The sequence below is a fragment of the Stylophora pistillata genome, chromosome 13 (genome assembly GCF_964205215.1).
Source record: "Stylophora pistillata chromosome 13, jaStyPist1.2, whole genome shotgun sequence".
NCBI lineage: Eukaryota > Metazoa > Cnidaria > Anthozoa > Scleractinia > Pocilloporidae > Stylophora > Stylophora pistillata.
In genome coordinates this window covers 18940969-18961387 of record NC_142531.1, presented here as the reverse complement: position 1 = coordinate 18961387, position 20419 = coordinate 18940969, and the positions used below count along the sequence as shown (strand labels likewise).

The 20419-nt window shown below is 38.2% G+C and overlaps 1 protein-coding gene and 3 long non-coding RNA genes across 6 annotated transcripts in view; 2 read left to right on the top strand and 2 right to left on the bottom strand.

Moving 5' to 3' along the window:
- Nucleotides 1–133: 133 nt before the first annotated feature.
- Nucleotides 134–3293, top strand: LOC148717979 (uncharacterized). The gene is made up of 3 exons (XR_015994902.1): nucleotides 134–300; nucleotides 1517–1595; nucleotides 2793–3293. It is a non-coding gene; the product is annotated as an uncharacterized LOC148717979 (long non-coding RNA).
- An 80-nt stretch (nucleotides 3294–3373) lies between these two features.
- Nucleotides 3374–12294, bottom strand: LOC148717978 (uncharacterized). 2 transcript variants are annotated; one of them, XR_015994899.1, is made up of 4 exons: nucleotides 12205–12294; nucleotides 9508–11594; nucleotides 8617–8793; nucleotides 3374–4237 (listed from the first exon to the last, which is right to left on the bottom strand). It is a non-coding gene; the product is annotated as an uncharacterized LOC148717978 (long non-coding RNA). The 2 variants fall into 2 exon arrangements; XR_015994898.1 differs by lacking the exon at nucleotides 12205–12294 and having other exon boundaries at nucleotides 3457–4237; nucleotides 8630–8793; nucleotides 9508–10705.
- Nucleotides 11047–20419, top strand: part of LOC111333018 (uncharacterized) — a 15673-nt gene continuing 6300 nt past the window's right edge. For both annotated transcript variants that reach the window (XM_022938530.2, XM_022938528.2), the window contains exons 1-7: nucleotides 11047–11182; nucleotides 12110–12179; nucleotides 13335–13418; nucleotides 14450–15616; nucleotides 16332–16466; nucleotides 18689–18929; nucleotides 19827–19882. In XM_022938530.2, coding sequence (XP_022794265.2) covers nucleotides 13379–13418; nucleotides 14450–15616; nucleotides 16332–16466; nucleotides 18689–18929; nucleotides 19827–19882 — 1639 coding nt within the window. In that variant the 5' untranslated portion in view covers nucleotides 11047–11182; nucleotides 12110–12179; nucleotides 13335–13378. The remainder of the gene's footprint in view (nucleotides 11183–12109; nucleotides 12180–13334; nucleotides 13419–14449; nucleotides 15617–16331; nucleotides 16467–18688; nucleotides 18930–19826; nucleotides 19883–20419) is intronic.
- Nucleotides 13211–15268, bottom strand: LOC148717977 (uncharacterized). The gene is made up of 2 exons (XR_015994901.1): nucleotides 15134–15268; nucleotides 13211–14782 (listed from the first exon to the last, which is right to left on the bottom strand). It is a non-coding gene; the product is annotated as an uncharacterized LOC148717977 (long non-coding RNA).

Sequence of the window (20419 nt, the reverse complement as noted above, 5' to 3'; positions counted from 1 at the left end):
TCCCTCAAAAATGTTCATTATAAAGATCACATTAGTAGTTAATAAAAATTAAATTTTAACAGCCTGACACCCCTTATCAGCCTTATTGTCAAGGTTTACCCGAGAGGCTACATTTGCACGTGTCCTGCTCGCAAGTCATTTACATTTTACAGTTCCTCGTGGTTTGAGCTGTATCACCTTCACTGGAATAACCAAGAAGAATCTTCAACCAATCAAGGTTGTCGTGCAAATGGGACCGAAAACAGCAGAGAGTTGTACATAACTGAGTTTGTTATAACAAGGGATAGAGGTCAAGAAAAGGTAAGATACAGAAAGAGTTAAAATTTTAAGTTACACTATACCGCTGCACCTCATTAAGTGGGTCATCCTCGGTGTAAAAACCTGACGAGGTTTTCTTTGTTTCATGAGGTATTGTTTTGCTGTACGCTACTGCTTATAATGTTTTGTTGTCTTTCTTTTACGTCACTCGTGAGCTTCACAGGTTTTTACACCGAGGATGAGCCCATTAAGTTGAAAATATTTTTAAGTTGCCGTTTGAGAAACAAGACAGGATTGCTCTCGAATCGAATCAGGGACAAGCTGTTGTCGAAAATAATTCCATAATCAGTCCGCTGAATTCGAGAAGAGGTTCAGAGAAGAGGAGAATTCTTTTCCTCACTATGAATTCAAAGCGAGTTGAAACTTGTCAGATTGAGATGCATAGTCGCTGGAAAGGTGTTTAAGGCATTCAGAATTAATGGGGCTGCAACTGGCAGGAAATTTAAAAACTGTTCACGGTTAGCTGGACATTTTTGTTCTCGATGTTAAATGAGTCACGAGAAGTAATTACGGAAAGATTTTCATATAACCCCCTACATTGATTATACCATAGTTAGTATAATCATACTAATTAAACAATAGAGTGTTTCTGTCGAGGAACTATCGGCTGATAGTTGCCCCGCGGAAATTTGATGTTCATAAAACAAATATGCTAGTTTTAAGAACATCAAATTTCCAAGGGGCAACTATCAGACCGATAGTTCTGAGACATAAACACTCTATTGTTTTTATTGTTCACCACTAATTTTTCTTCCGTGCCTACAGCTTGTCACAAATGTCAATAATTCGCAACCGTACATTGGCTAAATAATACGTTATACCTGTCAGAATTGAAAAGTCACTGTTTTTCCGATCTGCCTAACTTCGCGGCCGTCAAACTATTCAAAACTCTTCACGGATGAGTACTATCAATCCAGGTATTTACCGCGGACGGGCACTATCCATCCGGGTATTTTCCGCGGGCGGGCACTATGGGCTGAAAGTGTCTCTGCACGGATAAACACTATCGCGTCACGTGATCGACTTAAATCAATAAGAACCGGAGAAAATTTAGTGGTGAACTATAACTATGATTATACACAGAGTGTTGCAAAGAAACCTTTATATTTAGTCTTTATGAAATGGAATGCATAATTAATGTATGGGGTTACATGGGAATCTTTCCGTGATTACTAATAATAAATTTTTATTCTTGCAGACGAACTGCGATGGACAAAGATTTAAATAAAGTATAAAAATTTACAGAAATGAAACTATTCAAGAAAACACATAACAAGGTGAGATGAACAATTCATGTTATTCAAAACAGGCTCATAATGTGCACATGTGGCTGCTACTCCAATAAAGGACAAAATTCGCGGCGATCAGTCAAACCGAAATATCCAGCTGAAGAATGGTTACGCTTACAAATGTCAATTGAAAGCTTCCAGTGAAATTTTATGTAACAAGCTTTAAGCAACGAGGAATTTTTGGAAAGATTTCCATTTAACACATGCTCGTTACGCATACTGCTCTCTCCTAAAAGAGAAAAAATGGCGAACGCGTTAAGTTATCTTCGGAACTAAGGCTTCTTTTAAAAAAGTATGAGGATGAAAATATTTCCCTCGCGAAATCGATTTTAAAGAGGGGTTGTAAAATTCGTTTAGTATTCCCAACAGGCCGCATCCTTCAGCTCTTCAACTCTTTAAGGTGGCCAATTTACAATTTCAATTTAGCTGATAAGACCAAATTACCTTGACAGAAATAAATATGTTACGTGAGAGGAGGATAACAAAAAGTATCTGACAACAAACATTTTATATTTAAGCAAAATCTTGGATATAAACTAGGCCCCGTTTACGCTAATTAATCGACTTTAATGAGGAAGTTGGGTTAACCTATAAAAGCTTTAAAGCAATTAGAATTATGGTAGCGAACCTTAAAAAATATGCTCTAACTAAGGGTAAATATTTACACCTCTTTATTAAAACGAAAAAGTTTATTATGATCTGTTCGATCGCATTTTAAGACTTTCTTTCTATTTACACGGACTCTCGATACCAACAAAGAATGATCGGAATTCTAACAAACCCTTGTAATGAGTCGTGTCTTATTCAGGAAATGCTATTTATTCGTGAACGGAAACCGAAGTTAAACACGCAATCGGACTCAATACGTGCAAAAGTATTTATTTAAACATATACCGCACGCACTGACACGTCAAACACCAATGAAAACGAAACACTTATCACTCGAATGTACTCTATCACCTTTGTTTGCAGTTAATCTCGAAACTACAACTAACACCCCTACTTGATAATGGGGTCGAGATGACTTCGAAACGCCGTAGTTTTATTCTTCTAATATTTATGATCAAATTCTTAACAATAAAACAAGAGGGTCAAAATGAAATGTGCTTCATTTCGTATAATCATTCTTTAAGCAAATTTAATTTCATCGATATGTTTGACATGCTTGGTTGTTTTCTTTTGCAGTTGTCTCATCGGCCTTGGCTGACGCGGACCGCTAACATGGTGAAAGACTGAGGACGAGATTGAAATCATTCGTGATGAAAATTCAGATGTTGAAAAATAGACAGTTGATAATCGAACTCAGAGGTAAAATCTGTAACACTGTAACATAATCACGCCACGAAATAGTTTTTCGTTGTTTAGAGCAAAACATTTCTTGGAAAATAGTTCACAATTTTGGTTTCTAAAAAGGAACAAATCTTTCAAATCAAGTTCGGCAGGAAAAGATTGTCTAACCTTGAATAAAATTCAAGTCTAATTGCAAGATACAAACGTTAAGGACATCACGAGCAGATTTAGTTGATGATTTGGATATCTTCTGCCCAAAAGAGTAGCTTCAATTCTAGGTCGATATCACAGCTGATACGAGAACGTGTAAAAGATTATGCTATGAAAGTATGTTTTAACTTTTTTGGCGCGATAACCTCGCATTACAAAGGATTCCATATACTCAAGTCCACTACTTACAATCAGTTTGTAGTTTTTTCTCATTTAGTCAATTTTTGCTCGTATTTTGACTTAGTGTTTTTTTTCTTTTCGAAGAACACCAATAGTTTATACTAATTTTCATGATAAAACTTGTTTAACAACAAATTTGTCTTCCCTTTTTAATGACAAACAGCCGAAAACGTTTGGTTTAAACATTTTAATAATTTTTTCTTAATCTTTTAGCCTTGTATATATCTTAATATCTTATTTTCCCGCCTGTCAGACTTATTCAGTTCATTGCGTTTGTACCATGTTTTATCATGCTTGTCGAATATTGTAAACGCTTCCACTTGTTGCGGAAATTAGTATAATGAAATAAAACAAATAAAAGCATTAATAACACTATATTGTCTTTTCCTCCTCTTCATTGTCTTTCAATGAGTGGACAAACATACAAAAAATTCGCGCTTTTAAAAGGGCCTGGTAACAAGTCAAAATATAGGCTCTCTTTTACTTTTTTTTGCGTATGGAGTGTTGCCGAGAGGAAAAAAATTCTGCAGATTTAGAAAGCGTTTAGTGTTTAAAACAATTCATACTTGGACTTTTGAATGGGAGAAAATCGTTTTCGCGGTGCAAGATTTTTTCCGCCAAAAGACTTGAATCAACACTGGACGCAGATCAAGAACCCAGATTCTGTTTGTATAGACGGGGTTTTTACCACAGGAAGACTTATTTTAGCCCCAAAGTTGTCCAAAGAAAACATTTCACCAAAAGACTTAGTTTTTTTTCTTTCGTGACTACGAGCTGCCCTTTTGAACGCACAAACTTGCTATTAATAACTTCTCGCAAAATCGCTTTCTTGGACGACGATCGACGGATGTATCTAAATGGGACGTTTCAGAAACTTTATTTCACTCAGTAAATTCATTTATCGCTTAATATCGTCATTTTCTCTAATCTTCTGAGATCAAGTTTCGCACCTGTAAGAAAAAAGAAACGATTTAGTCAAAAAGGCTGAGTATACTTTGAACTGAAGTAATCGCTGATTAATTATGCATCCATCGACAAAAAATTTTCATGTTGGAGCAGGTAAAATCTCCAGAAATCCAAACCAACTCTTGACCTCTTTAAAGCTATTCTTTCCCAGAATTCCAAAAGATTATATATACACCAGGTTCAGGTAGGTTGTATCTGACGTATGTACAAATTTAGCAGTTAAGTCAAAGTAGCTACCTCTTAAATTCTCTCAACCTTCGTCAGAGCTATATTTCGCAGTGAACTCAGTAATTCAAGACAGGACGCTTTCAGGGCCATTTTCAAGTGAGTGTCGCAAGATATCTTATGCATTTTGCGTTGGATTTCCTTCACTTCACTTTCTGATTGGCCCAGAAAACTTACGCTACTCTCTCCACCAATCGAATTCAAGTCACTCGGACACTAGCGTTCTCTCGCGCTTTAAGCAATCCATGTTTTCACTTTGAGTTCCCATCATGTAATATTTCCACCAATCTTACATTTTTAATTACATTGCTTTTGGTTTTACAAAAATCAATTGATAAAAGTGCTGTGAAAGGCTTGGATTGTCTCTTTTCTATCGCTAACACAATCATTATGAATCCTTGTGCTATTCAGTTTGTCGCACTAGGGCCGAAATATTTTCCGAGATTAAATCAAAGATGATCTTCTGTATGGAGCCCAGCTAGTGCCATCTAATATTTGTCATCAAATTTATTTTCACCGCCTCAGTTTCTCTTTCGAATACCTTCAATTTTCGACTTTTTCGGCACGTTTTTTTTACCTTTTGTTGCTAGGAGACGAAGCCACATACGTTGTCGAGATGACCCAATTTTGACATGATGTTTGCTCGGAGTATTTAAGTAGCTCGACATTCGCACTCGATACACAGTTCAGTTCTCTCCTTTTGTGATTTCTGGGTTATAGCCACGAACACATTATGTTAGAATCCTTGTTCTTATTGTCCCAACTGCCTCCTATGTAATAGGAGGCGAAGCCACTATGGTACGAGAACGAGTGAGTGAGTGAAATAGGTAAAAATAGAATTCCATCCTCACTTAATTTCCCGATGCTGCTTATTGTTTTGTTTTTTTCGGAGTCTCTTTTTAGTTCGACATTTGCACGCGATGCACACTTGAGTTCTCTCCTTTAATGATTTCAGGCTTAAAAGCTACTACCTCATTATGTTTTCAGTTCTGGCCGTGACACTAAAAAAGACAGCAGAAGACAATAAACATTTCACAGTTATTTCAGATTTGTGTGTGATTAAAAACAAAATTCTGGTGGTGTGATCGGCGCATCGTGAAACTCAGAGGGGATATAATTTCTTTGAAGAGCAAGCTTTTTACCTTTTAAATCAGTGCATTATGTAGATCCGAAGGCATAATATGTTCAGTTCTTGCCATGACGATAAAAATCTCAAAAAAACTTAACAGTGGCGCCCACCGAAGCGTAATTTAAATCAAAACGATGAAGGAACGGCAGAAGAGCGGAGTGATGGAATATCATTACAAAATGACGCAGTTTTCAGTTGTGGATAAATATTTGCATTTACATGAATTAAGCTCTGCTCTGTGACAGTTTACTGACTTATCAATATAAAAAAAAAGTAATGAATTCAGACATGACTGACTCGCACGTCCACATCTGCATGATTGGTTCATTGTCTTCTTTAAATCTGTTCCTATTGACTGAAATACCTACTGCCCATAAAATTTGGATAGAGTGAAATTCAATCTTAAGGTAAACATTTGTAGGCACTGTTGAATTACAGACAAACAACTTCTATTTAACCGTAGGGAATCAATGATAAGCAGATGACCTATCTACCAACCAAAAGTGACTGTTATGTATCAAAAAATGTGCGGAACTGTTATGACGCAACCTCGTTCCCAGGGCCCCCAATTAAGGAAAAAGGCCTTTGGAACGAGGTTGGTTACGACGCACTCCTGGCTAAATTACTTTTCCGAGTGTCTCGAACGCGAAGGTGAACGCAAGATAAAACACACTCGTAACATGACTCTTCGTTAAAAAGATATAGCATTTAAAAACCAGTAATTAAAAACTGGTGAATGGTGTTGGGAACTAGCCTCTTCTTTTGCAACTTTCAAATGAATAAGAATGAATAAAAATGAAAAAAATAAAAGAGGGGAAAAATGTGAATAGACTGACTGGGCTAAAGAACTGAGGCTAAAGAACTGAGGCTAAAGTATGTAAATACTATCACATCCACTTCGTCCTTCGTCCTGGTATTCCGAGATGCGTGCGCACTTCTTATTCTGCCGACCAGTAAAAAGTCTTGCTGGTAAAAGTCATAACTTGTGCACGAAAAGTGAAATTGAAGCTAAGGTGATGAAAGATAAAGTCGATGAGAAATACTAAATGACACCAACTGGGCTCCGTACCTCTGTAATTTTTCTTAGTACCCCTATTCTTAAGAGGTTTTTGCCTTGTCGAAGTGGATTCCAAAAAGCACCTAGCTTTACTGGTTAAGAAACAAGTAATGGCTTGTAATTGAGCATCTCCAGTTATCTGGGATTACCTGGGGTTTTGATCTACATCTCTAAACTCACACCATCCTCTCGACCAATTAGATTCCAAACTGAAACTCAGCACGACTTGGTCACCTGTGTTTTCCCGCGCTTCTTACGGATTGTTTGTCTTAACATAGAGTACTAATCGGCTTCTTGTGATGTTTTCCTCTTCACTTGTTGGCTATTATAATTAAGGCGGTGATATTTTCCTTTACTCTTGTTCGCTGTTCGTATTGCGCGGTGATATTTTCCTTTACTCTTATTGGCTGTCATAATCACGCGGTGATATTTTCCTTTACTCTTATTGGCTGTTCTAACTACGCGGTGATATTTTTCTTTACTCTTATTGGCTGTCATAATTACGCGGTGATATTTTCCTTTATTCCTAATGGCTTTTATAAAAGTGATTTTTGGCTTTAATGACACTTAGATCGATATTCGCAGAATGACGATAAGATCATGTTTCTTCTGAGTTATAATTTTAAGGTGGCTCGTAATGATTACTCTTGATGAAAACCGTTGCGTGTAAATTATTCAAAAAATATTTTGTATCTCTATCGAGAACTAAAATGTATCAAATATCGTTCTTTGGTGACGTTAAGAAAGAACTGTTCCTGTTTTTCACCTTTTATGAATCATATAGTAACTCGATTGAAGTTTCTCTTTTTATAGATATTTGTTCTGAAAAGAAAAGAAGAACATTCTGAAAACTGATTTTAAAAAATTCCGCGAAGTGGATTCAAAGAAGCGTTCCCTAACAAATGAAAAAAAAATTCCTTTCCCTAAAATCATATTTGCCAACTGATTTTAAAGAAATCTGTGGATAGAGATCAGAGAAAATTAAAAAAACTAACAGGCTTGGAACTTCATCTTATATGCTATTCGTAGAAATAAATCGAGCTTTTTTTCTTGAGAGCGTTATCTGTTCTAATGTAAAAGAATGTTATAAACAGAAAAGGTGTAAACTATCACGACAAACGCGCACCTACAGAATGTCGCACCTACATTCCTAGTCTGGATGAACAAAACAAGTTATGAAATTGTGCACATTGTACCTGTCGATGTCTAGAACTAAAACATTTCAAGCAACCCAAACTGCGTGAGAATCTCTTTCTTTAGATTGCAGCACGGTTTATTTACGTTATCCCGAAATTCTAAGTACCAATTCAAATTTTGCAATTCTTGTCAAACTTAAATTGGTTGTTGCAAAGTAAATTTCCATGATTGCGACAAATCCGTGGCGGAATGAACCATGCAAACACACCTAATACACAAAGACTGAGACTTTTAAGTTTAATTGTTTGTTACGAACATTTCTGCGTTGGGCCAATCTCAAACAAAAATAAGGGGGTAAACTGTGGTGCTGCTTCGGTGAGGGGGGGGGGGAGTATCACGAGATAATAATTTGGCTTCATTAACTAAGTTGATATTATAAATTGGCCTCCAAAAAAGTTTTTCGAGCTGACCTTTCGAGCGTTGGCCCTTCGTCAGAGCGAAGAGAGGAATTATGAGTTTTATGTGGTTTATGTACTGAAAAATGGAGCTACGCCATTGGAGGGAACATGGTGAATGAAAAACACAAGAATAAATTATTGAATGAAAAGCATTGTTGTCACTTCGAGGATTAAGAGTGCCGATTTGAAAGGTAATTTTTGGTCAGGAGTTTTGCAGCCGGACTGTCTTGGTGTAGGAAAATACCGCAGACTATCATATGTTGCTTAGAGTGATGAGGTAGATTTAGGTGTTGAGTGCATGTCTATCTAAGTTTGAGTATGAAGCGCTTGCGTACAAGGAAAGGTGTGGCCACGCACCTACCAGCTTTACCAGCTTAAATCGACTATCAAATCCCAAAAGAAAAAGTACGTGGGAAACATAACCTGACCAGTTTTGACTGTATCTTTCTATGACAGTGATCCATTGTAATCCCTTTCTGTTACAGTCTTGCTGCCGAGAGATTTGTGACAAAATATTTGTTGGCGATGGACATCCTACAGAGTAAACAACACAAAGATTTTAAGCGGCGTCTTTCTAGGCGACGGGGGAGTGGGGGGGGGGGGGGTATTTTAGCATATCAAGGACAGAGTGGCGGGTCCTAATTTAATTTTTGGTTATATTGATTCAAAGTGTTGTTAACAACGATCAGTTACCTCATGTTATTAGGATTACAGCCCCCATTAAATGATGTTCCCACTTCAAGCAGTTCTGAAACAACACCATTTTTGTTTCATTTATTCCTTTCGCCGATGAATACTAAACTAGTATACTTCAAATACCTAAATTCGTTTGCAGTGCTCATAAAAACCACTGAGCAACAGATTTTGCGATAGATGTTCTTTAATACTAACCCCTGAACTCTCACGAGTGACCAAGGCAGAATTTCTCCTTACGATATCAATACAATATCAATCAGATAAGTGATGGGAATAAAGAAAAATATCAATAAGGGAATTATCAGTTGATCCAATGCTAAATTCTCCAAATCAACATCATAAAAAAATTGTATGACAGACATTAAGGAGAATTACTAAGGAGATATTGAGGCTGCCCAAAAGATCTAATAAGCTGTTGCCTGAAAGCGATTCCTCTTCCGGACAGACTGGGCGGAGAGATTCGATATGAAGAGTAAGACGAAGCCTGCGGAAAGCAAACAAATTAGAGATAACTTATTTCAAAGTGTAGAAGAACGAAACTGGATAACTTACACAAGCTTGGGGAAGACTAGACGTCTGTCACTTCAAAACTTGACTCATTAAAACTCTCGTGCGAGGACAGTTGCACACACACACAAAAAAAAACCATATCCAATATCACCAACGTTTAAGCCGTCAGCCGTGAGAACCGTTAATAAGGCCATGGCCTCGATGGGCGATGGGTTGTCCAACCAAAACTGTAATTTAAAGCAAGCTGGTGTAGTTTTGAGCTCCACGTGTGTTCAAAGATCGGCCTGACCTCACGCATATGAATATCATATGAGAGTACATATATTTGCAATGCAAATCAACATGTCGTGAACCTCACAATTAGTATTCAAAATGATACTATGCATTTTTTTTTTGTCTTATTTAGGGAAAACAAGTGTCGTAGCTTTAGTCCTCACTTTATTGCGAAAATGCTCAAGTTCACGGGAAAATCTCCAGACAGCAGGGACAGTCGCTCGTTGAGAAATAATTGGGTGTATTTTGTACTTTATCAGGCAAATGAACAAAAAATTTGAGATAGTACCGATCCATCAAGGAACTGAGGTATAAAAAGATGAAAGAGAGGATGAAAAGAAAAATAATGAGATAGGATTTGGAAGAGTTATGCTTAATCCAGCTGGGCCGCGAAGAGGTTCGTTTACAAGTAATATCTGTGTCTTGTGAATGATGTCAATTTCTCTTAAATCCTGCACTCAAAAATTCAATTTTTACTCGGCCAAAGTATGTTTGATGTAGGAAATTTTCAGCCCAGTTACCGAGATCTAGGAGCACAGGGGGCATAAAAACCACTAAAAATAAAACCGTCAGCGCCTTTTGACCGCACTCTAACATGAATTCATCGTAATGTTTGTAAATTGGGTAGCAGCGGAAACCAAGCCTGTCATGTTAAGCAAGGTCACAAACGGAGAGCTCTTCAATCCACACGGCTAACGTGTTGAAAGGATTTATTTACCTCATTTCCGCCACTTTGTTCGTAAAAGATAATCCGCTTTTTTCTACAAAACCTAGAACGTCCTTGTTTAGAGGGAAGAAGCGAACCAACCTCAGTTTCATCAACCCTGGCTTTTTCCGAGAGAAATAATTGATTATGATCGATTTTGTGATAATAAATTTTGCGATTTTTGTGCTTTTTCAAAATTTCAAAGCGAATCACTGGAGTGATATCTGCTAGAAAATAATATTCAAATCATCAGCAATCACTTCGCTTATGTTGATGATTGAATGGTGTTCAGCTTTGTCACCGTTGCATTCGTGTGTAGAAATGATCCTAACTGAATTTGTTTTGACAGAAAACTTTGGGCTGTTATGCATGCTTTTCTTTCAGGTGAACAATATCATTGAGAGGCTGTATATTATTGCATTCTTTTCATTCCATGTCATAAGGGATACCCGCTGTGTGCAAAATTGCAATAACCTTTGACAATGAGCCAGACAGCTTATGGCATAGCCAAGAATTTCCAACTGGGGTTTTGAACAATTTGAGGCCCTCTGTTTGGAGTGCACAGAAGCACAATCCCCAGGGTCATTTAAATTCAAAAAACTTTCGCAATCGAGGGCACTGAAGCATAATCCGACGCACTCTTGAACAGGTTTCTCGTGAGTGGATTTCGATTGATCGTCGCTAAAAGTTACATCTCCAGTTTGGATGGTGTGCCTGAGCTGTATAACAACCACCGGGGTACGTAACCACTTTTCACTTACCTTCTTCTTGCAATTGCGGTTGGTTTTAGATTGTTATCCTTTGAAAATGTATCTTATATTATAACCAAGTTCAGGCTTGTACGCTTTGTTGATCCTGCTATCTCGCAACAGTTTCTTGCAGTATGACATTTATATCTGTTATCTGGGGAGTAATTTTCTCTCTAAGTCCTTGGATTCTTCTATAATGCAACATCCTTCATCTTTTCGACTGTCTGGTCATTTTCATTTTTGCTGTAGAAGTTATACGGTCACGATAGAGCGGTGAAAGAAACGGAATCATTCGTTCGATGCCGAGTTTTGATGATTTATCCATCCATTCAGCGATATTTGATGATATTTTGGCGCATTTGATTCATTGGAGAGATGCTGTCAGACGCAAATGAGCTGTCCTGTTTATGAACGAAACAAGTCATGAAATTATGTACATTGTACTTGTCGATGTCAACAACCAAAACATTTCAAGCGACCCAAACTGCCCGAGAATCTTACTTAATGTCGCAGCACGGTTTATTTACGTTATCCTGAAATTCTAAGTACCAATTCAAATTTTGCAATTCTTGTCAAACTTAAATTGATTGTTGCAAAGTAAATTTCCATGATTGCGACCAATCGTTGGTATAATGTATCATGCAAACACACCAAGTATACAAGAGAAGGCAACGGCCTCTTTTAAGAGGATGCCTAATCATTTACGTGTATTTTGTAACCAAAATGGCAAAATTGGATGAACGTTGTGGTCAACAGCCATTTGTGCAAATGTCATTTTCTTGAAAAGCTCTCCAATAAATGTTTTCATCACAGAATTTCAACTCGCCACATTTCCCTACTACGCGCTCATTTGTGTACGCTCTGTCATTTTAAAGATTAATTTGTAAGTGTTCCTTGTTCTGTCTTTTCTTGTTAGAAGTAGCGCTAATCTTCCTCAGGTCTGCTGATAAAAGGTGATTTATGAAGCCATTTATAGCCATTTAAAGGTAAGTCCGCCTAGCCGACACTTACTAATCTTACTACGTTTGATGCTATGCCCATTGTCAACAAGTTGTTTGCCTGTTCATTTGGTCTTGCTTGCCTCACCGGTTAAAAAGTGTGCTTCATTAAATTCAACTTGCGATATAATTGACTTTTTGTCTGTCAATATTTTCCAATGTGCTCATATTCATTGTGTGGTCTGAAGAGAAATCATTTGTTTATTGAGTTTTTTTTTCCAAAGATACTGCACAGGTAGACATATTTTCAGTCCTGGATCCAGCCTTTGTGGGTCCCTTGAGAATTTTGATAAATTTGAACGGAGTTTATCGCTATTATTAGAATCTTAAGAGTTTGTATTCAGTCTATTAATTATAGCATTCGACTTCTTAATCACGACCCATTTTTTTTTTCTAAAAAATTAAAGTGGATGATAAACTAAAGCGCTTAGGTGTTAACTTGAGTGTTATGTTATTCGGCCTAATTACGCAATTGACACCCACGCTGACGAACTTGCGTTGCAAGCGATTTTGTGGGATTTTGGAGTAGTGAAGCGGTCAAACAAATGGAACAGAGAAAATTTCGAAGCGACGAGCACCTTCGCTGCGCGTATCGCGGCTTGAGCGCCCTTAGTTTAGAGGAATACTCTCAAAACAGCCAGTTACGTAGGGTTAAAAATGCACATTAATTAACATCGCCAAATTTAGGAATACTCAACGTAGTGAATCGCGTTGGTTTGCATACTCAAGAAGAAGGTTCGGAGCAACTTCAGAATACCCGTCCACATCATTTACATGTGTCGGGAGGCTTTGAAGAATGAGGCATAACACAATAGACGCTATCCTTATTTAATGACATGTAAATGAGTGGCCGGGTATTTCTGCTAAGCCTATGAGCTTTACAGTTTTGTTGGAGATGAAGGCAATCGAAAATTACCTTATTTCTTTCCAGCGCTATTTCCAGTGAGAAACAGCTTCCAGGGGTATGGTTTTGACCGGCAATTTTAATGTTTTTAGTCAACAGCGAAACTGAAATCATGTTAAGCAGGAATGAAATTCAGTTTTGATTTCGTTTAGCCATAATTTGCAAGGTTTAGTTAGGCAAAAAGGCTGGTAGGTAATTATTTACTGACGAAACTTGTTTCTGTTCTTCTTTATCGCAAGGAAAAGCTTTCTCTGTAAACAAGTAATCTTAAAGATTTGCTGCCATGTTCACCAAGTCGCAGTTTAATTCCAAGCCCGAGAAAGGTAAGGATCACTTTGTCAGGTATTGCGGACCATTTTTAGCCGCTTGCATGGTGGTAACAATTATCTCTCCAGTTTTTATTTTCTTGATGCTCTCCAAAGTGTTAAAATAATAGTAATACAGTTTATGTTCGCTAACATAAATATGTTCCTAGAGTCACTTTAAACCTTGCCTTGCGGCTCGAGCTAAAATGACTCTGAGTCGGACCTAAGACATATTTATTACCGAGAACATAAACTCCCTTGTTATTATTATTATTATCATTATTACTATTATTATCATTGTTCTGACGGAACGTTAAATGAACCCTAATCTCAAAAAGTACAAACCAATATAGCTTAAAAGTCTCGTAATATTTCACCTCACCTCGTGCGGTGAAAAAATAACAGGTGATTAAAGAAATCAGAATCTCTCTTAACTAAGAAACAAAGAAATCGATAGAACCCAGGAAGGAGAATTATGGATAAGAACTGTGGATTTTTATGATTGATTTACCTTCCCGAACGACAGTTATGTCCATAAGTGAACTCCGCCGGTAATAAATACCAAGACAGCACGAAAATTCGTAAACGCCGCAGAAAGTATCCACACATTTAAATAGCTAAATAAACAAGCAAGCTACTAAAAATTTCAAAACCGTAAACATTTCTAAAAGTTAAGAAATTTCGTTAGAGTTTAATCCTAAATATGAGATAGAGAAGTCGAATTTAATGCGGGATTGCTTTGTTTTTGCCTCTCGTAATTGGTCCAAAAAAACACTCGCGTCATTCTTTCAACTAATCAGATCATGCAAAACTAAAACCAATCACTACTTGGTCGGTCACCCGCGTTTTCCCGCGTTTTCGGCAGTTTGGTTTTGATTTACTTTCAGTTTTTATTGGCTCCAAAAGGTATATTCTCTCTTCTGATTGGCCCTTGGATTCAGTTTTACGAAACTCAATCAATATTCTCCATACACGAGAGTAAAAAAACAACTCAATAAATGATTTGTTCCGATGAAAAGTTTTCTCACATTTTCCCTCTACCTTTTCAGCCCCTTCAAAGCAATCAGTTTTCCCAAATAATGGAAACATCCTCAAGAAAAAAGCGCGATCCACTATTTTATCAGTGCTGACAAAACGACAAACTCAGGAGAAGTTTCTCCTTGGCGACAAAGCAGATGGCCAGCGTGATGACCAGAAAGGAAATGTAAGTACCTCGAAGCCATTCTCGGAAGAGCCAAAGTGGCCAGACACAGAGTCAATGATTGTCGACCTGGAATCGACGGGAAGCGGCAACTCGCAGACGCCAAGACATGGAGATACTACACATTCCAGTTATCAGCTCGCAACATTGGATCACAATAGGCTCACTTCTGACAAAGTTTCTGTAACAAGATCGATCAGCACGCCGGGTAAATTTTCTTCGAGCATTAATGAAGGAGAAAAGGCAAACCATCAACAAGTGGGACGAAATAATATAGATGGAAGCACGAAAGTGAGTAAAATACTAGCAAGATGGCCACCACAGAGAGCAGATGAAAATCGAATGGAAAAAAACATCCATTCACTTTGTGAGCGACGGCATTCTGCGCCTAAACACTTATCATGGCCAGCAAATGGCATGGAAGCCCTGGTTGTTTCAATTTCTCCATCATACACTAGTATAAAGGACATCGCCCCAAGCAGTTCTTCTACAAGTGCAAAGTCTGTGGTTGATTCAGTTAAGGTTTCCATACCTTTTCAAGTTCAAAGCCAACAGCAGTCCCCCAGAGCAGAGCAGCAATCAGATGCCTGGGCATCTTCTGTTTCAGTCTGCGTCCCATTTCAGGTCAATGAAAACGGCGAAAGCATCCCTGTCTCGCCTTCTGTCAACAAAAATTATCTACCAAGTTCCTCGCTTGAAGATCCCACTGCAGCAGTAGAGGCACGCAAAGTTTCAATTCCCATGATTATGGAATCGAATTTGACGACTCCTAATTCTCAGAGCGCTTTTGAATCAACTCCAATGGCACTACAAAAAGAGGGCGATTCTTCCGTTGATATGAAGAAAATGTCGCCTTCGCAGCCATCACTTCCGATGGGAAGCAGCTCGTTGTTAACTCCGGATGATGGTAAGGGTGTGTCTGGAGACAGGGTGGATGGAGGAGTTGTGAATAAACCGCGTGCGCTTTCCTCTGCGGCCTCTCCCTCACAAGGCAAAAGAAAAATTTCTACCAGAGGTATGTACTATATGAAACAGCCAGCCATTATTTAAAAAGGACTTTTCTTCTGGTGATGTTTTCACTCCCAGGTGGAGTACAATATCAACAATGCGGAAATCTTAAGATAATCGATTTTAACTTTTCTGTAAAATGAGAATGACTCGACATATTGAGTTTCTGCATTGTGGGCCTAAAATGTGAAGACTAGTTTTGTTCCACGAAAGACCGTTTTTTTTTTCTTTTACGACAGTATCAGTTAACTCAGTACGTGCTCGTTGAGAAATGCGTCAATGTGAAGTAAATTTGTAATCTCGGTTGCAATATCACCGTGACTCCGTAATCGGTCGAGCGCGCCGGAAAAAAAATTATAGTATTTGAATAATGATTAGCATTGATAATGCTTCACTTTGCATTTATTAGTTCTCGTGAATAATCAAAAGTGTTCCTTATACCTCCAAGACACAAATCAGGAAAGGATTAACAGCATTTAACTGACAACGCTGATAAATAGCATTACATCGCGTGACAGTGTTCAGAGTGTTTCCCTTTTACGGACCCGGCCTGACAAAAAATACCAACGAAACAGAAATATGTTCATCGATAGTGATAAAAGCGCGCACAACAAGTTATTGTGACCAGTAGCTCTACAGAAGGTGAATAAGTTTGTGAAGTGGTGGTCTTGCTCGAGAGAGAATCTAAAGTGTATCTCAACGATTTTAATTTTATTCCTTAGATCATCACATCAAGGATAATAAACAAGTGCCCGCCAAGGAACATTCTCCCAAGACCATGGGCAAAGAAGCTAGTAAACATAAACACCCTACGGGCAAAGCTGCGAGTTCGACCGCTCTGAAAGTACCATTTGGAGGTAATGTGTTAATTGGAGTGTTAAAAAGCTGAAATGTTCCTCTGTTAGTCCGACCGATCACCGATCATCTCCTTCAACATTCCGACTCTGATAAATTTTACATGTGGCTGAATCTTTCGTTATCCATGTTAGTTCTACACTTTTATGCCCCAATGATTCTTCTAGGCATTAGTCCAACACCTGTTTGACTCGTGGCGATTTACAATATGCAGAAACGACCGAAAAATTGCGACCAAGTCGACTTTTTTGGTTCTAAAGACCCTTTCAAACACGCCACAGAATTATTTTGTGTCAGCTTTAACCGTCAGAGAAGCCCGTATGTAAATGTCTCAGGTATTAATCAAAGCTATGATGGCGTGATGTCATGCGTGACCTATTATATCTTTAGAGATAGCTCTTCCAATAGACTGTTTAGTGGGAACGGTAGATTTGCAGTCAATTTTCCTTAAAATTGCTAAGTTTTTAAGATCCTCACTTAGTACTTTGAAGCAATGTTTAGACGTGATAATATATTTAATGAAAAGTACATTTTTGACATATTTCTCATTCTGACGTCAGTAGCGCGTGAAATCAAGACAAACTCATAATTTTTTATAGCCTGTAAACTAATACTCCATCCGCTAGGCTTTATGTCTGTCTCATTTTTCAGCTCTCTTGCGCTAAATGCTACTTGCTCTGGTAAATAGAGCAGAAAGTTACTCACTGTCGCTCCACAACTGACTTGTTTTACGACTAATCCAAGGGTAACATTGTAACATCGTGTTGGAATTACTCTACGTTCATTGCATGATCCGAGGGCTGATAGTAACATGTTTGGTATGTTTTTCTGTGTTGATTTAGTGAATTGAAAGGTTATGGAAAGAACTATGTGGATAAGATTTATATTTGTTCAAGTGTTACGGAGGTAATGAACGACTTTGAAACCGAGGGAAACCATTTAATCACTCATTCAGTCTTTAATTGAACAAAATAATGAAACAAATGAATGTAATATGGCTCACAGAGACGGCACCTTCCGGCCATACGATTAGGAGATGATTTTCTTTCGCATACCTGATGATGTCTTGATTGTTAGTGTCAGTTTATCCATCAACAGTATAATATTTGCACTCATTTTTATTCACTGTTTGTTAATACTTGCCGTTTTTCTTCGGTTCGCTTCTTTGTCTGCTTCCTTTACGTAAGAACCTTAAATCATTGCTGCCATTGTATCAAGACTGAAGAAAACCATGCATTTTATTGTAACGGACATGTTTGTTTCACCAAACTTGACTGTAGTGTCTTAGAAACTCTACAAACGCATTTCCTGAACTCGATCGCGACATCGAGAAATATTGCATATATTTTGATTTTAATGTAGACTGTCTGCGGAGTAAAGGATGTCTGGTATATGTTGCGGTTCAAATTTCTTCTTGGTTTAAAAATTCTATAGCCTGTATATTTTCTGTTTGTCTACGTCGTAGATCGTGGCCAGTGATTCGAAATAAAGTGAATTAAAAATCCAAACTGGTTTGAAAAAAAATTTTCGATCAAAGAAAAATTTGAGCCGGAACTCCTACAATGTATTTATCAGTATTTGACGAGTCGTGACTATAGTGAAAGGATTTAAGAATAAAATCTGACGGAGACTATTTTCGGAAAGGACGAAGAAATCTTTAACTTAAACAGGTCAAGGTTGTTCTCCTAACCAAACTTAGAAAGAGACACAGCTTCTGTTTATCAACAAAGATACAAAGAACTAAGATAAACTTTTTCATTGTATAGTGAAATCAAAATTAGATATCTCTGTGCGAATGTGTATATCGATTTTTGCGTTTGTGACGAAAATTAGGCTCCTTTGTATTCCAAACTTCACAGTCGAGGGGCAGACGTGAGACGTGGAAATTTATAATTAGGTTATCGTTAATTTCAATGCGTAAGTTTACTGCATCTCTCTGATCAGAGGCGGATCAAGTATTTACAGTGAGAGGGGAAAGGGGAGGGGTTTCACAATAAATCCTCAAACTGTACTTCAATTACTAAGTTTAGATTTTCTGCAGCTGCTCCGAAACGGTGCAGTTCAGTTAACGCAAATTGGAAGCTGCACCACCGTAAACTCTTGTAACGATACGCGATGGAAGAAACGAGTAAATAACTGCCCTGCATTGAATATTTTTAAGTGTCTTTTAAATTTATTTCTAGCAGTATCATGAGAGTAAATTAGTTATTCTTGTTCATTGTAGGTAAACCAAGATCAAAGTCCTTCACGGCAGGGGATAAAACAAAATTAACTCCATGTTCCTCAAGTGCCCAGTCCAGCCCCACAGAAACTCCAAAATCTGTCAGTCCTGCTTCCTCTCCAAGAACGACGAGACGACATCTGACACCGAAAGATGCCATTAGGGCCGAGGGTCGCAAGACGGGTCAGTTAAAAAAACCAGAAAGTCACGGTAGACCTCATTCAGATCCTCTGATCGGCGAAAAGTGAGTTAACTACGAGTACTAAGTCATCGTTGAATTTCCATGTTTAAGTTATTTTGGTAATTTTTGTTATGGGCCCGAGGTCGGTTATCAACGTTGGTGTAACGTTATAAACCGGTTAATGCTCTTTTCAATTCAGCGTCGTAAAACTAAAAAGTAAGAAATCACAACAACTATTCAAAACATAGGGAAATATCACGGGTGAGGAACCAATTAGAAGTCACAAAAGAACAAATTAAGGAGGAAGCTTGTTTTTTAATCTTAGTAGTTGAAGGGGCCGTGAGTTTTTTGAGCTAATCACAAAGTAGTCTGAATTTCAGTCGTCTCTTCCCTTTGCCCCTTAGGGAAAAGGGAAGAAACGGCTGAAATTCAGACTCGCTAATCACAAAGCGAATTAGGCCAAAGCAATACGATGTCGGATTACTTTCGACACTTAATTTAAAACTATTTTATCCGGTAGATAATTCCGTATGCAGTGATTTAGTCTGCCCGCGAGCAGGTTAAATGCATCATCCCGCCCTTTGCGCTACAAGGCCTGAGGCCCGTTTCTCGAAGGTCCCGTAAATTTAAGGGTTTAAGGGACCCGTTAAACAGTTCAGTTTTTCATACAAGATGGGGGTTTTAAATGCTTTGAAAATTATACAATAAAATCATCAGTTAAATGAAAATAAAACAAAATGGATCGGTCTGGGTGTCAGAACCTTCCCTCTACTGATTTTAAGAGATGGATTTGGTTAAGTTTTAGGGACTTTCGAGAAACAGGCCTCTGACCGCTATGACGGCTGCCTTTGGGTCGTGAAGGTTCATTTACCTGGCTATTACTGTTTCAAATGCAATTGTTCGTGACGAAACTTGACAAAGTTTCACTCACTGAATTCATCTTTTGCTTGGGTCTTGCAGAATACAGGCAAAAAAGAAATCTATCGGAGCTGCCGCGAGTGATGTACACAAAACAGGTATGTGCGAGAAAACAAGCCATTAAACAGAAACACAAAGGTAGTTGAACCGGCAGACAGATACCATGGACAGACAGGCACAGAAGCAGGTAGACAGGCAGCGAGGCAGACAGATAGAGAGACAAAACTGACTGTAGAAAGAGAGACCAACAAACAGACAGGCAGACAGACAGACGGACAGACAGATAGATAGACACACAGACGGACAGACAGACGGACAGAGACACAGACGGACATACATACAGACACAGACAGACGGACAGACAGACAGAAAGATGGACGGACGGACAGACAGATGGACAGACAGAAAGATGGACAGACGGACAGACAGACACAGACAGACAGGCAGACGGACAGACAGAAGGACAAACAAACGGATAGTAACTGTGAGATAACATCACAATCTCTGGCCTTTTACCCCTAAGAGTAACTTGCATTTCTCCTTACAATATCACACCTGAATCACATATCAAGGTCAAGAGAATAAAGCTACTGATCACCAACTAAGGAAGCTGCTGATTGTTTAACAAATTCTCC